Here is a 15908-nt window from a genome sequence, read left to right on the forward strand (position 1 = left end):
CTCAGCGAGCATCTCCAACCCTTTGCTCTCTTGCATTGCTGGTCTTTAAAGAGTGTTTTCTCCCTTTTGCAGATAACGGATGCGGCCAACCCGCGGTACGAGGTTCCCCTCGAGGTTCCCCGGGCCATGAAGAGAGCGGAAAACCCCATCTACAGCCTGGACTTCTCCCGGGACCCCTTTGGGCTGCTGCTGCGGCGCAGGGCGACGGGGACGGTGCTGTAAGAACCCACCTCCTCTGCATCCCACAACGAGTAGGGGAAAGCTCATCCCACCCTAGTCAGGCTCCAGCACGCTTCCCGGAGGTTTTTCCATTGGGAAAACCACACAGTAGGATCTCCATTCAATAATTACTCTTCATCTTCATCTTTCCAGAAGTGCTTATGTGGGGATGTGGCAGCACATGGCTTCCTGGCCCCATGAGCTGGCCACGTGCCGGCTGTGGCCATGGCAGGGCTGGGTGGGATCAGCACCTCTCCAAAAATCTCCCAGTGCCCTAATTCCTTGCCACATCCTACAGCAGCCAAACATTGTGCTGGTCCCCAGCACATCACCAATAAGAGACCTGGTGACTCGAGGAAAGGGCCACCAAAAGGTTGTGGCTTTGCCTGTTTCACCCTGCTTTTGGGTCTCCCTGGCTGTCCAAGCTATAGGGACACCCACAGCTCCAGGCTTTTTGTGGAAAAGGACAGCGGGTGGCTTTGCTGTGCTGCTGTCAGTCACCTCCATGGCTTTGCCCACACTAAGCTGTTGGTGATGGTCAATATATGACCAGGGTATTTTGAGATCCCATCCTTTCCTCCTCCTCCCCGTTTGCTGGTGCCTGTGGTCCGTACTTTACTCAGGAGCTGCTTATCGGCGACGACAGGCTGAAAACCCCCACCGCCATATCTCCTCTGTGGTTAATAATAACCTGGCTGGAAACTTCTGGTGTCTAAGGCAAGGCTGCGCTGTGCTGGGTCGGGCTGGTTCAGGCTGGGGCTGAATTTGCCGCCCAGGCCGAGGTGTTGGGGCTGGCTGCAGGGTGGGACATGCACCGCCATGCCGGCCCTTGGGATGCTTCGAGAGGGAAAGGCTCAATTGTTGGTGGGCAAATGGATCCAGCTGGATCCCAGCATCCCCTCTTGACTCTCTCTCTCCTTCCGTGTCACCCTGGCAGGCTCAACACCACCGTGGCCCCCTTGATCTTCGCTGACCAGTTTCTCCAGATCGCCACGTTGCTCCCGTCCAGGTTCCTCTACGGGCTGGGGGAGCACCGTGGCCCCCTCCTACACAGCCTGGACTGGAGCACCCTCACGCTGTGGGCACGCGACGTCTCTCCCACGGTACCATCCCCCCCCTCCCCGCCGGGGCACGGGGGGCGAGGACGCTCGTGAGAGAGGGGTACCACTCTCCAGGGCGCTGGACAAGCCCTGGGAAAACATGGCAGGAGGCTGGGCAGCGGCAACGGGAGAGGCAGGGGGTGGTTGAGGCCGATGGGCAGATATGTGCCAGGGAGGGTTTCAGAGCAATTGCAAAACGCTCTTGGCACTCGAAGGGCCCCGGGTGTTTTCCGCTCCACCCTGCCACTCGTGCAACAGGTTGCGGCGAGGCGGGAGGTTTCCCCCTTGCCCGGTTCAGCTCAGAAGCAGCCCCCGAGCTGCGAGGAAGAAGCAGCCTCCCATGGCCTTCAGCGCCAGCTCCCAACCCATCCTCATCCCTCGCCTTGTCCTCCCTGGGGGGTGACAGATGCCTGGTTAGGTGGTGGCAGCAGATGCAACCCGGGGCCATTTATTCACCCCCGGTGACGTGGGGCTTTCCTGTCCTGCCTGGGAGCTGCTCTCTCACCCGGCACCTCCTCTTTGCAGGAATCATTCAACCTCTACGGCGCTCATCCCTTCTACCTGCTGATGGAGGAGGGCGGAGATGCTCACGGGGTTTTCCTCCTCAACAGCAACGCGATGGGTAGGTGTCCTGGGGCACCCCAGCTGGCTTGTCCCTGGAGGAGGACTCGGCAGGTGGGGATAGATGGGAGCTGCTGGAGCTCCCGGTTTGGGAACTTGGGGCGAGAGGAAGCCGTAAAAGGGAAAGATGTGGTTTGATGGCTCCGTTATTGAGCGTAGCCATCTGTTTCCTGGCTACGACAAGGCTCTTTAGCAACTGCCGAGCAGTTTAACCACATGCCCAGCTGCCGAGTTGCCATCGGAAAAGCAAGTCCCTCGCATGCGGGTCCGTGCTAGTGCCCCCTCCGCCTGAAACGGCCTTGCTCCCGGGCCCGGTGGCATGACACGGCTGGGGCGCAGCCGGAGATGCCGAATGCCGCCCGCGCTCTTCCCAGCTGTGCTCCGCCGGCTGCGGCTGTGGGAGCCGCCCGTGTGTGCCAGCTGATAACGCAGCAGCTCCCGCGGGCTCCTGCCATGTCGGGGACGGCACCAGCCACCACCCTTCCCTCCCAGCAGCCGCCGCTTGCAGGCAGCTGGGCCGATGCCACACATGCCGGGGCTCTCGTAGCTCCAGCTGCGCTTGGCTTTATTGCAGCGATGCTCCCAAAGAGGAGCTCAGGGGAGATGCAGCCACCTGAGCTGAGGTTCAAGGGCTTGTTCATGTGAAAAACCCTTCCCAGGAAAGCCCTTGCTCCCACGTGCTTGTCCAAGTAGCTCTCAATTCACTCTAGGAGGGATGTGGGGGGAGGACGTGAAGGAAAGCCTTGTGTGCTTGTTCTTCAAGTGGAAGCTGGGAGAGCCACGCAGCTTTGGGCTTAAAGAGCAATTTTTAAAGATAGGGAGCTTTCTCCCCACGTAAATCAGTGATCTCCCCAAGCTGTGATGATTTAAGCCCCCAGGCGTCCGTTTAGCATCCACTGAGTGCAAGGCAGGGATTTCTCCGTTCCCCTGCCAGAGGTTGAGCGTTGCCTGCGGCACTGCCTGGTCCCTGCCGTGGTGGTCGGGGTCTGGGAGCTGCTTCCTAATTCTCACCATCTTTTTCTCTTCCCCACCCCTGCAAAGAGGTGGCCCTGCAGCCAGCTCCAGCCCTGACCTGGAGGACCATCGGGGGGGTGCTGGATTTTTACATCTTCCTGGGGCCTGACCCCAACATGGTCATCCAGCAGTACCAGCAGGTGATAGGTAAGTGCCCGCACCCCGACGTGGCCATCCGCAGGCACCTTCCCCGCACCCCCATCCCTGTCTCACCCCAGCTTCACCACCGTCCCCGGTTTTCCCAGATGGGGAGTGGTCCGCGGTCCCCAGCCATCCCATCCCCAGCCCTCCCAGCACGTCAGGGGTCAGCGGTCACCTCCTTTCCCCCTTGTGCCCTTCCCCTCCCATCCTTTTGAGATGCTGCTCTTGTCTTGGTGCACTTCATCTGCCTCCCGCTCTCCCGCTGCAGGATTCCCGGCCATGCCGCCCCTCTGGGCGCTCGGCTTCCACCTCTGCCGCTGGGGCTACGGATCCAGCAACGAGACCTGGCAGACTGCAAGAGCCATGAGGAACTACCAGATCCCCCAGGTAACCCCCCAGACCCATGGAGGGGGGGCCCGGGCTCTGTCACCCATCCCTGAGCCTCTGTCCCGCAGGATGCACAGTGGAATGACATCGATTACATGGACGGGTACCGGGACTTCACCATCGATCCCCAGAAGTTTGCCTCCCTCCCCTCGCTGGTGGAAGACCTCCACAAACACGGGCAGCGCTACGTTATGATCTTGGTACCCCCCTTTCTGCCCCTCTGTGCTGTCTGTGGGATGCAAGGCAGAGGTGTAAGGGATACTTGTGGTCCCAGCTGATCATCCCTGGCCCCCGGGGATTTTTATCCGAGGTCGGTCCCCAGCGCTGGGCGGGCAGCTGTAAACTGCCACTGGAAATCCCCCTCATGCAGGGACCACGGAGGCACGGGCCAGGTTCTCGTGCTGTGTTCCTGTCTGCTGCGGGAGGACAAGGATGCCCCTGTCCCCCGTGGGCGAAAGGGTGGAGGAACTGCGGGTCAGGCTGTTTAACTCGTGGGTGCTCGGCTTGGGTGCCCCCGCATCCCCACGAGTGCTGGGATCTCATGACCCGGCTGTGATCTCCCATCTTCCCTCCCCAGGGAAAGTGGGTGCGGGTTCTGCATGCTGGGGGCGGTGGGGACCGGGGGTTCCTGGGGAGGTCGTGTTCCCTCCCGGTTGAACTCCTGTTGTAGCCCAAGCCTGTCCGTGACCCGATGTTTCTTGCATAAGCGCAAGATTTCTTGTATTTGTCCCCCCCTGCCCCAAAACGCCCTAACGGGTCCTGGGGACTTGCAGAAGTGGCATTTTAGAAAACATGCCTGGAAGTGTTGAAGCAAGTTTCTGTTCCCCTTGGGGGGAAACAGCCGCTGTGTGTGGGCTCCGGCTGACCCCGGCTGGGTCGTCGTCTTCTCTAAATCACACCGGCCTGGCAGGGGGAAGGGGCCGCGGTCTGACGGGAAAGGCACTAACCCTCTGCTCCGTCCCCAGGATCCCGGCATCAGCAGCACTAACCCTCACGGCTCCTACTGGCCTTTCGATGAAGGCTTGAGACGGGGCTTGTTCCTCAACACCACCCAAGGGCAGCCGCTCATCGGGCAGGTGAGGAGCTCCGGGGGGAAATCCCAGCCCCGCGGGGTTGTGCAATAGCAGGGATTTCATCCCTCGAGCTGGAGGGAAAGCCAAGTGGCCGAGGAACCTCTCTGGGATGATTGCCAGAGCCTGGCTCAGCCCTCGGCCTCGCGGGTCACCTCCCGGTGTCTCCCCTGCCCCGGCGGAGGAGCCCGTGGAAGTCATATGAGCTTAATGGAGCCGGCGGTGCTGCCCAAGGCCGGTCATCTGATTTCTATCCCTTCCCGTTTCTGGGGTGAGGGGACGTTGTCCACGATGGACATGCGCCTCCGGATCTACTCCACAGTGGTTCCCTCCCAGTTTATCCCTGCTAGTTGCTCCCACCGGCCATCTACAAGGAGGGGGCTTTTAATGCAGCCTGAAAACGTGGGGAAAAATTAATTGGCTAAAATTCCTGAAGTGAGGCAAAGTGCAGAGAAGTCGTGCCCTGGCCTGGTTGGTGTCAGGGCTTGTGGAAGCAGAGGCAGAGCGGCCGCTCCATCTGCTGCTGCCCGCCCGGCTGCGGAGGGGTCCCCAGCGCCCTCAGGCTCCAGGGTACCACGGAGGCAGGAGGGATGCTGCGCGCGTGGCATCCAGGACTCGAAGCAGTCGGCCTGGCTTTATCTTCTGTTTTATTGCCCTGTGTCCTTCCGCGCGCTCACAGCCCCGTGGCACCCTGTTCCCTGCGGCAGGGTGAGCCCAAGCTGCCTGCCTGCTGAACCTGTGGGTCTGCGGTGTCCCCGCAGGTCTGGCCCGGTTTCACTGCCTTCGCAGACTTCTCCAACCCGGACACGCAACAGTGGTGGCTGGAGAACCTGCAGCGCTTCCATGCCCACGTGCCCTTCGATGGCCTCTGGATCGTAAGTCCCTCCTTGCCTCTGGGTCACTCCCTGCTGGCAGCTTGGCTCGCACCCGCTGTGTGTCCTGGCAGGACCCTCTGTCCCTCCAATGCAGCTTTTCCAGGTTTATCCACTAATACCCAAAACCTCCCCCTTGAAAATGCTCCCTGATTTTCTTTGCTTAGGACATGAATGAGCCATCCAACTTCATGGATGGGTCTGAAGACGGCTGCCCCCCGGGAGAGCTCGACAGCCCACCGTACACACCGGGTAAGGAGGGACATGAAATACCCCCGCTGGTAGGTACCACGCGCTTTGGGATTGCTGGCAGCCGGGTGCTATGGGAGAAAACCATTTTTAAGAGACATCATGTCTCCATTTTACACCCTGAACGTCTCCATCCCTCCTTGTGCATGCCGGTATCCGTGCCCCCAAACCTTGCACGCTTGTCAGAGCCATGTCAGGGTGCAGGATGGGACCATCTGCCAGAGCTTTCGGTGCTGGGTCGGCAGCGATGGCTGGCCTCCTGTATGCGGGAGGGCTGGCCCAGAGCCAGCAAGCGTGGGGGGGCTTCACCTCCCCTGCATCCCCCCACCACCCCATGCCAACGGGGGCTCTCCCTCCTGGCAGCCGTGCTGGGCGATTCCCTCTCTGCGAAGACGGTGTGTGCCTCGGCGAAGCAGAAAGCCTCAGTGCACTACAACCTCCACAACCTCTACGGGCTGATGGAAGCCAAAGCCACGGCGAGGTACCCGAGCATCCCGCTGCCCGCCGGCCTGGGGATGGGACGGGACAAAATCCTGACGCTTAGGGTTGTGTAGGAAAAGGACAAGGATTTCACAGAACCATAGAATAGTTTGGGTTGGAAGGGACCGTTAAAGGGCAAGGACATCTTCAGCCAGGTTGCCATCCAACCTGACCTGCAATGTTTCCAGGGATGAGGCATCCACCACTTCTCTGAGCAACCTGGGCCAGGGTCTCACCACCCTCAGCGTAAAAAATTTCTTCCTTATATCTAGTCTAAATCTTCCCTCTCTTAGTTTGACGCCATTACCCCTTGTCCTATGACTTGAGTACCTGCCCCAAAGGGGAGATGCTCTGGCTGCTCACAGCCTCCGGGATGGGAATGACCCAGCAGAGGAGAGGAGCCGACACCGCTCCGGGAGGGATGGGTGGATGCGGCGGGTCCTGGCGCGGAGCCTTCCCTGTACCGCTCAGGCTGACCCTCCAGCACCGTGGGGCAGCCGTGGGGCTGGACCTCTCCCCCCGCTCTTGTGGGATAAGGTGAACTCCCAGGGAGCTGCTCTCACCTCCTGCTCCCAGCTCTCCCCGTTGTTTTCCAGTGCCTTGATCCAGATCCGGGGGAAGCGCCCCCTTGTCATCTCCCGCTCCACTTTCCCCAGCCAGGGCCAGTACTCAGGGCACTGGCTGGGCGACAACCGGAGCCAGTGGAAGGACATGTATTACTCCATCCCAGGTGGGTGCCACGGGCTGCACGCAGACCCCCCCCTCTACGCGCACCCCCAGCTCTGTCAAGCTTTCTGCTTGTTTGGAGACATCTCCGAAACTCCCTGCACCCTGCTGACCATCCCTGCCTGCAGGGCTGCTGAGCTTCAGCCTCTTCGGCATCCCGCTGGTTGGGGCGGACATCTGCGGCTTCTCCGGCAGCACCTCGGAGGAGCTGTGCACCCGCTGGATGCAGCTGGGTGCCTTCTACCCCTTCGCCCGCAACCACAACACCCAGAACGAGAAGGTCGAGGGCAGCGTGCCCGGTGGGAGGCATCCCAGGGGTGGGAAGCGGGATGGGGGATGCAGGATGGGGATGTGGGATGTAGGATGAGGGATGCGGGATGTGAGGTGGGGGATGCTGGGTGGAGGATGCAGGATGGGGGATGTGGGATGCGGGATGCGGGATGGGGATGTGAGATGGGGGATGCTGGGTGGGGGATACGGGATGGGGGATGCGGGATGGGGGATGCGGGATGGGGATGTGGGATGGGGATGCAGGATGGGGGATGGGGGATGCGGGATGGGGGATACGGGATGGGGGATGCAGGATCGGGGATACGGGATGTGGGATGGGGATGTGGGATGGGGGATACAGGATGTGGGATGGGGATGTGGGAGGTGGGATGGGGATGCAGGATGGGGGATGCGGGATGGGGGATACGGGATGCGAGATATGGGATGCGGGGTGCGGGATCGGGGATACAGGATGTGAGAAGAGGGATGTGGGATGTGGGATGGGGGATGCGGGATGGGGGATGCAGGATGGGGGATGCGGGACCTCGGATGTGGGATGCGGGATGCAGGAGGGCAGGGGCAGTGGGGATGCCTGGTAGGTTGGGGATGGGGTGGCTGCTGACTCCCCACATCTCCCCCAGGCCCAGGACCCGACAGTATTCAGCCCAGCGGCGAGGACGGCCATGAAGGACGTGCTGCTGACCCGCTACTCCCTCCTGCCCTTCCTCTACACCCTCTTCCACCGTGCCCACCTGCAAGGGGACACCGTTGCTCGGCCCTTGTTCTTTGAGTAAGAGCATCCCCACCGGGAGCTGGGGAGATGCTTAGGCTGGATCACGGAGAAGCGGCCGATCCGAGCGGCGTCTCCATCCCGCCGCAGGTTCCCACGGGATGTGGCCACCTTGGGGCTGGACAGGCAGTTCCTGTGGGGCCGGAGCCTGCTGGTGACACCGGTGCTGGAACCCGGAGTGGACTCGGTCATGGGCTACGTCCCCCGAGGCGTGTGGTACGACTTCTACACGGTGAGGAGCACCCCAGCGCTCGGCCAGGGGCCAGATGGTCCTTGCTCAACCATCTTGGGGCTGCGGGTGGGAAGTCACAGCTGAGCCCAGCAAGCCCTGATGAAGGAAGAGGTGGGGATGGCTGCTCCCCAGACCCATGCCTGAGCCCCCCACCGTGCCCCTGAACCCCTCACACCCGTGTCTCTCACTGCCTGCCCAGGGCTCCTCAGTGAACAGCAGCGGGGAGATGCTGAAGATGTCAGCTCCCCTGGAGCACCTCAACCTGCATGTCCGGGAGGGCGCGATCCTGCCCACCCAGGTGAGCACCCACCCGTCCCTTCCCCAGAGACTGTCCACAGAGCGTGTCCCCACCAGCTCCTCAGCTCCTGGACCCCCATCCCGGGTGCTCACAGCCCTACAGCACCCATGTCTTTGAACCCCAGAAACCGGAGACCACCAGCGAGGCGACCCGAAGGAATCCCCTGCGCCTCATCGTGGCCTTGTCCCAGAGTGGCACTGCCTGGGGGGACCTCTTCTGGGACGATGGCGAGAGCCTGGGCACCTTTGAGCGGGGCAGCTACTCCTACCTGGTGTTCAACGTCACACAGGTGGGATGCAGTGGGGAGTGCAGGGGTCGGGGGGCCCGTGGCACTTGGCCACCTCGAGCTCATGCCATTCCTCCCTACAGAACATCTTCACCTCCACTGTCCTTCACGCCAGTGCCGAGGCCACCGAAGTCACCATTGGCACCCTGAGCATCTTTGGGGTGCAGGAGCCACCCAGCAAAGTCCTCCTGAACGGCCAGGAGAAGCCCTTCTCCTACCTGGGCAACCAGGTATGGCCCCATCTCAGGGTGCCCTATCCTGGAGGTCCTCATCCTGGGGGTCTCCATCCCTCCTCCCCCAGCCCTTGTCACAGGGTTGGTGTCCGAGGAGGTGGATGAGGACTCCAAGGTGGCTGTCCCACCATGTTGGGGTTCAGGGGGAGCGGAGCTGAGCCAAGCCTCGCTGAGGCTGTACCCCAAAATGTCTCTTCTCCTCCCACAGGTTCTCACCGTGAGCGACCTCGGCCTCAGCCTCAGCCAGGGCTTCACCCTGCGGTGGCTGTGAGGGGGGGAAGCAGGTTGCCCCCACCTTGCCCAGGCCACCTGGCCAGAAGATGCTGGGTGCTCCAGCCCTATAGGCTGGGGTGCCACCACGGAGGAGGCGGTGGGGACTGTCACCTGCCGCCATGTGCCCCCTCCACATGGCTGGGGACCGGGGAAACTTGGCTGCTGGGTGTCCCCCACATGGTCCCGGGTGGGCGGTGTGGATGGAGGTGTGGATGGAGGTGTGGATGGAGGTGTGGATGGAGGAGATGTGGATGGAGGTGTGGATGGAGGTGTGGATGGAGGTGTGGGTGGAGGCGTGGGTGGAGGAGATGTGGATGGAGGTGTGGGTGGATATGTGAGTTGAGGTGTGGGCGCCCGCCGTCCCTGCTCAATAAAGGCACATGGAGAACCCGTCCTGGGAGCGTGACGTGGGGACAGGGGCGGTGGCATGGGGTGGGGGGTGGATGGTTGCCGAGGGGCCGCCCAATTTCAGTCCCTGATCTCCATCCTCGCGATCTCAGCTGCTCAATCTCGGCCCCTGTCCAAGCCGCCCCAGCCATTCCAGCCCCTGATTCTATCCCTCCCATCCCAATCCCCCCGATCCCACCCTCAGTTTCTGCCCTTAATCCCCCCACATTCCGTCCCCCCCATCCCAGCCCCTTGACCCCCCTCTCTGACCCCAGGTCCCCCCCAATCCCAGCGCCACCGAACAGCCCCCCCAGTCTCAGCCCCTCGAGACCCAAAATCCCCACTCCCAGTCCCGCTCTGGCCACAGCCTCCCCCAAAATCCCCCCCAATCTCCCCCGTCGTCCCCCCCCGGGCTGCGGTTCTCCCTCCCCCCCGCTGGGGGGCGTCACAGCTCCCCTCGGCGTCGCGCCCTCCAGCCACCAGGGGGCGCTGTCCGGCGGCGCGGGGCGGGAAGTGCCGCTCCATCGCGGCGCGGTGGGAGCGGCGGGGGGGGTCGCGGCGGAGCACTTCCGCTTCCGGGTGGCGGCGGCAGATCGGCGGCGGTGGCGGAGGCCCGTGGTCGCTGGCACCATGAACCGTCCGAAGGCGGCGGCCGTGCGGCGGCCCAGCGCCGTGCCCAAACCCTCCGGTGAGTCCTGGCGGGCTTCGGCCGGGCCGGGGTGGGGTGGGGTGGGGTCCGGGGGGTCTCCGGTGGCCGCGGGTCGGTGCTGTCACGGCTGTCCCCTTGTCCCCTCGCAGCGCACCCGCCGCCGGGAGACTTCATCGCGCTGGGCTCCAAGGGGCAGAGCGGCGAGGGCAAAGCCGCCGTCACCCTGCTGAAGCCGGCGCCCCCCGGGCTGCCCTCCGAACGCAAGCGGGAGGCGGCCGCCGCCTTGGCGGGCCCGGCGGGGCTGCCCGGCCTGGCCAAGCGCCCCAAGCTCTCCTCCACGCCTCCCCTCAGCGCCCTGGGACGGCTGGCGGAGGCGGCCGTGGCGGAGAAGCGAGCCATTTCACCCTCCATCAAGGAGCCGTCTGTCATCCCCATCGAAGGTGAGGCCTCGCGGTGCTTCCATTCGAGCGAGGGTGCAAACTTCAGTTTACCTTCCCAAAAGCCTCAGCCCCGGGGGCCTTTCTCTAAGCCCACAAGCCAAGGTTTATGTGCAGTCTTTATGGGTTTCCTTGCTGGATGTAGGGCTGAAGTCACGGTTGTGTCTCTCCTCTCCTGTTGGCATTCGGTTGTGTTTATCCTGTCTGATAGCTGCTTAACGTCAGCAGCTGGAAGACTCCCTGAGGAAATCTTTGAGTCCCAATTGTGGTATTTTACTCACCTATTTCTTTAGTAGACTCTGTATCCGGACGTTGCTTGCTTTTTGAGGTATCATTCTGTTTTCTGGTGTTTGATACATTTGCAGAGGAGTATTCTAGCATGGACCAACTGAAAAATAATCAAGGGGTGTTGTCCGGTGTGAAACAGAAGTTTTAATAGCAATTGGGGAGGGAAAAACCATTGTAGAGGGCAAAGGTGAGCTGGTCCACGCTTTGCTTTCCTGGTGACTGGCCCTGCCAGTGTCCCGGGGCAGGTTATTTTGTGTGAGGGTAAATCCTGATGCCCGTGTGCTGATGGTTGCAGTGGTCCCCACGGTGCTGCTGGATGAGATTGAGGCAGCAGAGGCAGAAGGCAACGACGACCGTATCGAGGGGGTGCTGTGTGGAGCCGCGAAGCAGCTGAAGATGAACAGAGCCAAACCTGATACCACGCTCTACCTGAGCCTCATGTACCTGGCAAAAATCAAACCAAACATATTTGCCACTGAAGGTGTTATCGAGGTGAGGGCTGTGCCACATCGGGACTCTTGGGCTTACTGATGTAGCGTTGCTGCCAGCTTGTCAGCCTAATTGCAGTTCCTCTCAAGCCAGAGCGTAATCTGCGTGTCTTTGTAAATACTATAGCTTTGTGGCAAGCTGCTGCAATTTGTACGTCTTCTTCTAAAGCTTTTCTGTATGCTTTCTTGCAAGATGGCTTGTTTATTATTTTTTTTAATATATTTTTTGTGGATGATATTGCAGGCACTGTGCAGCCTGCTCCGAAGAGATGCCTCCATCAATTTCAAAGCCAAAGGGAATAGCCTCGTGTCTGTCTTGGCCTGCAACCTTCTCATGGCAGCTTACGAAGAGGATGAGAACTGGCCAGAGATCTTTGTCAAGGTTGCTGAACCAAGAGGGCTTCTGCCAGAATGTGGGGAGACTGGAGAAAACCGGCCAGGGTTGGGAAGGCTGCATGTGCTGGGGGTGGGATAGAAGCAGAGGATTTATTCCTGCTGGAAGGGAAGGGGGTATCTGGTGGCCTGTTGCCCAGCGTGGGGAATGTGGCTGGAGGAGGCAGAAGTTGGAGACTGGGCCTGTGCTGTATTGACAAGGGACAAAACCAGAGTTCTTGGGTTTTTTTTAAAGGATAATCTTCACTGGTTGTTGAAATGTTGTGGTTTCATTTGCCTTATCTCTGATCTTTTCTAAGATGCCTTTGACAATCTGTGCTGATATAAGTGTCCCAGAGTTTGTCTATAGGGGTTAACACAACCCGTTGATTTAAAAAGACTAAGTTTTTAAAAGACGAGCTTCTATATTTTGGTGGTGGAAGTTGTAAAACCTTTGCTAAATCTTAATCAGCTTTGCTGATTGAGAGGGTCGGTGCTCAGTAGAGCTTGGGAGGTAATAGTTTGGTTTTTTGCTCTTATGTGACCTGCCTGCAGTCGTCTGGTCTGTTTTTCACCCATGCAGCTGTTATGCTACTTTCCTACTTCACAGCTGTATGTTGAAAACAAATACAAACTTGGGAAGCTCGCAAACGGTCCTCTGATCAACTGTTACAAAAAAAAGCTTTAGCATGTTTTATGTTCCCTTGTGCAGGTTTACATCGAGGACTCCCTTGGGGAGCGCATCTGGGTGGACAGCCCTCACTGCAAGACATTTGTGGATAACATCCAAACAGCTTTTAACACAAAGATGCCTCCTAAGAGCATGCTCTTGCATGGGGAAGTTGGACGTAGCGGAGGGGACCTTAGCGCTGGTAAGACGGTGTTTGGGAAGCGGGAACAAAGGGGTAGGGGAAAGGATGGAGCCTGGTGAGCTTATTGACTGGTGAGAATAGTTTGTTGCTGGCTGGAGTCACATAGGCCATATTTTGAGTTCCAGGCATTGCTTTTTCTCCCTTTGGGGCTCTTTCGTTTCTAGGGGATGTTTGAGGGCAGGCAGTCAAAAAGGCTTGGAAAATGTGCCTGTATCTGATACAGTGTGAGGAAGCAACTAGTTCTGGCATCCTTCAGTGCTGCTGAAGGGGGTCTTGAAAGAAGCTGAGCACATAAGAGCGTGAGTGAGTGATCTCTAGAAAGAAGAGTTGTCTCACGAAGCATGTTGTGTGCTGGTCTCTCTTAGGGAGCAGCCCACACCCTTCCATGACAGAGGAGGAAGACAGCCAGAGTGAGCTGCTGATTGCAGAGGAGAAAATGAGCCCAGAGCAGGAGGGCCAGCTCATGCCCAGGTACAGTTCCTCCTCTTCTCCTGACACAGCCGTGTGGCAGATCTGTCTGTGCTCACCCACTCTTGCAGTGCTGCAGCAGGGAGCTCCCTCTCTGTACTAGCAATCCTGGGGCACTTGCTAGAGGATGTTGAGCACCAGATACAAGTGGTTCCAGAAGAAAAGAGTAGATTTTGTTTGTTTGTAATGCGTACCATGAACAAGAAAGGATGCTGATCTCTGAACACAGCAAAGTGTGACCAAGCTGGCTTGTGTTCAAGTGAGTAAAATGCAGTTTGTGTGGCCCAGGTATGACGACCTTGTAGAGAGTGTAGAGGAATATGTCCTAGACATGCTGCGGGACCAACTCAACCGGCGCCAGCCAATGGACAACGTGTCCAGGAACCTCCTTCGACTGCTGACGGCAACATGTGGCTACAAAGAGGTGCGGCAAATGGCTGTGCAGAGGCTGGAGATGTGGCTGCAGAATCCAAAGGTAAGGATAGAAGCTGTTGAAGCACAACTTTTCTGGACCTGGTCTGGAATCCAGGCAGGAGGGCTGCATACTGTTTGCCAGTTATGTTTCTGATCTGTGGTGGCAGGTGGCTGTAGCCTTTCTGTTCTTCCTCCGCAGTTGACCAAGCCAGCTCAGGACTTGCTGATGTCAGTCTGTATGAACTGCAACACCCACAGCTCAGAGGACATGGAAGTTATCTCCAACCTGATCAAAATTCGTCTCAAGCCAAAAGTCCTTCTCAACCACTACATGCTGTGTGTCAGGTGAGTGACCGAGTCTGTGATGGGAAGAGAAAGCTCCCCGGAAGATGTGCCCAGGGCCTTGGTGTCTCTGCACAGTGGTTTTAAATACCAACTTGGACTGTGGGGTGTTCTGTGTAACATTAAATGAATTTGATTGGCCTGGCAATGAATGCATTGATATTGACGGACGTAAGTGCTGCTCCATCCTCTTCACTCTGTGTGTTAAATACTTCAAAGAGAAATCAAAACAGTAGCTCTAGCTGCAATGAAACCTCTCGTCTTTCCTTGCAGAGAGCTGCTGAATGCACACAGGGATAACCTGGGCACCACGATTAAGTTTGTGATTTTCAATGAGCTATCAAATGCAAGAAATCCCAACAACATGCAGATCCTGTATACTGTGCTTCAGCATAGCTCAGAGCAAGCTCCGAAGGTAGGTGTAGTGTCTTGTGTGACTGACGGTGATCCCAGACCTCTGCCTGAGAGATTTATTTGACTTGAGGCTCAGATGAAATCTTTCCACAGGCAACTGTGTTATCTGTATGATACTGTTTTGAAATTATAGTATTGCACTTGTTGGGAATAAATGTGCACGGTTATTTTCTAACTCCCACATTCTGAGTGATCAACGTTGTGGTAATGAAGTTTCACGAGAGAAATGTTATTATAGCTCCCCGGGGGTCTGAGGGGCAGGCATAGCACCAGCATTGTTTCCTTGTGTGTTTTCGTTTTGTGGGTGCAGATACATTACAATGCACTGAAAGTTTTCTCTTTCTGTATGTTTTCTCTCTCAGTACCTAGCAATGGTGTTCCAGGATCTTTTGACTACTAAGGATGATTACCTGCGGGCTTCACGGGCTCTGCTGCGAGAGATCATAAAACAGACAAAACATGAGATCAACTTCCAGGCCTTCTGTCTGGGTCTTATGCAGGAACGGAAGGAGGCCCAGTACGCAGAAATGGAATTCAAGGTACCGCTTTCTTTGACCCTTGTGCTGCTGGATGGTGTACCGGGCTTTTCTATATCTATTTTTCTGGCCGTTCTTTCTTTTGCTCTTTGTTATCTGAGTGAGTCAGTATTTGTGTATAGCATTTTATAGCAATGCTCCCACATCCCGTTTCCAAACATCCATGACTGTCATTTTTGATGATGAAACACTTTTCTAGAAGGCAGCTTTGGGTTTTACTGATTGAAGTCACCTGGATTATATTTTTTTTTTTTAAGGAGCGGTTTGTCATCCACATAACTGATCTGCTCGCTGTCTCCATGATGCTTGGTATCACAGCCCAGGTGAAGGAGGCTGGAATTGCTTGGGACAAAGGAGAGAAAAAGAGTAAGCAGAACAACCTAGGTTCCCTCTGAAGATGAGTGGCTTGGTAGATATCTTCTGGCAGTGGTGGGGTTGCAGCAAGAGTTAGGAAGGGGTGTAAGCCTCCATTCTGAACAGAGGCATGGGGGTACTTGCTATCGTCCTGAGGCTGACAGAGTTGGCAGATGTGGCATTTGTGCTGTCAGTGCTGGGATACTTAAGGTTGTCCAGTATACCTCTTGACAGTTTACTGTTGATGCTTTGGAGCCTTGGTTACTATCTGCTCTTGAAACATCTACCATCTCCTGCTTGGCTCCTGATGGGGCTCTGATATGTGCGTAGTTTGTAACCTTACTGTTTTACAGACCTGGAAGTGCTACGCTCTTTCCAGAACCAAATTGCTGCTATCCAGCGAGATGCTGTCTGGTGGCTTCACACGGTCGTTCCATCTATCAGCAAGCTGGCTCCGAAGGATTATGTGCACTGGTAAGAGAGTCAGCCTGATAATCTGCTGTGTGTAACCAGTCACTTTCCCAACAGCGTATGACATACTATGAAAACCCTGCATATGCCAGGGCTTTTTCTCTCGACTTATCAGACAGGGAAGAGAAACAGTGTTTTAGTAGGGTTCAGGCTGG

The 15908-nt window shown here is 57.8% G+C and overlaps 2 protein-coding genes across 6 annotated transcripts in view; both read left to right on the plus strand.

The window, feature by feature from the left end:
- LOC134519261 (lysosomal alpha-glucosidase-like) overlaps positions 1 to 9506 on the plus strand; it is a 15551-nt gene extending 6045 nt beyond the window's left edge. For 2 of the 4 annotated variants that reach the window (XM_063343169.1, XM_063343168.1), the window contains 18 exons: positions 73 to 218; positions 1157 to 1322; positions 1845 to 1941; positions 2982 to 3101; positions 3364 to 3482; positions 3551 to 3682; positions 4448 to 4558; positions 5314 to 5427; positions 5592 to 5676; positions 6037 to 6154; positions 6750 to 6883; positions 7008 to 7159; positions 7791 to 7939; positions 8030 to 8171; positions 8371 to 8469; positions 8594 to 8758; positions 8839 to 8985; positions 9197 to 9506. In XM_063343169.1, the coding sequence (XP_063199239.1) occupies positions 73 to 218; positions 1157 to 1322; positions 1845 to 1941; positions 2982 to 3101; positions 3364 to 3482; positions 3551 to 3682; positions 4448 to 4558; positions 5314 to 5427; positions 5592 to 5676; positions 6037 to 6154; positions 6750 to 6883; positions 7008 to 7159; positions 7791 to 7939; positions 8030 to 8171; positions 8371 to 8469; positions 8594 to 8758; positions 8839 to 8985; positions 9197 to 9259 (2259 nt within the window). In that variant the 3' untranslated portion in view covers positions 9260 to 9506. The remainder of the gene's footprint in view (positions 1 to 72; positions 219 to 1156; positions 1323 to 1844; positions 1942 to 2981; positions 3102 to 3363; positions 3483 to 3550; positions 3683 to 4447; positions 4559 to 5313; positions 5428 to 5591; positions 5677 to 6036; positions 6155 to 6749; positions 6884 to 7007; positions 7160 to 7790; positions 7940 to 8029; positions 8172 to 8370; positions 8470 to 8593; positions 8759 to 8838; positions 8986 to 9196) is intronic. The other 2 variants (XM_063343171.1, XM_063343170.1) reach the window with 1 other exon arrangement.
- Positions 9507 to 10209: 703 nt separating this feature from the next.
- The window catches only part of INTS1 (integrator complex subunit 1), a 28693-nt gene continuing 22994 nt past the window's right edge, over positions 10210 to 15908 (plus strand). For both annotated transcript variants that reach the window (XM_063343289.1, XM_063343290.1), the window contains exons 1-12: positions 10210 to 10336; positions 10447 to 10737; positions 11318 to 11514; positions 11755 to 11892; positions 12595 to 12754; positions 13120 to 13225; positions 13511 to 13697; positions 13836 to 13981; positions 14252 to 14393; positions 14755 to 14931; positions 15186 to 15294; positions 15636 to 15756. In XM_063343289.1, the coding sequence (XP_063199359.1) occupies positions 10279 to 10336; positions 10447 to 10737; positions 11318 to 11514; positions 11755 to 11892; positions 12595 to 12754; positions 13120 to 13225; positions 13511 to 13697; positions 13836 to 13981; positions 14252 to 14393; positions 14755 to 14931; positions 15186 to 15294; positions 15636 to 15756 (1832 nt within the window). In that variant the 5' untranslated portion in view covers positions 10210 to 10278. The remainder of the gene's footprint in view (positions 10337 to 10446; positions 10738 to 11317; positions 11515 to 11754; positions 11893 to 12594; positions 12755 to 13119; positions 13226 to 13510; positions 13698 to 13835; positions 13982 to 14251; positions 14394 to 14754; positions 14932 to 15185; positions 15295 to 15635; positions 15757 to 15908) is intronic.

The sequence above is a fragment of the Chroicocephalus ridibundus genome, chromosome 8 (assembly GCF_963924245.1).
Source record: "Chroicocephalus ridibundus chromosome 8, bChrRid1.1, whole genome shotgun sequence".
Lineage (NCBI taxonomy): Eukaryota > Metazoa > Chordata > Aves > Charadriiformes > Laridae > Chroicocephalus > Chroicocephalus ridibundus.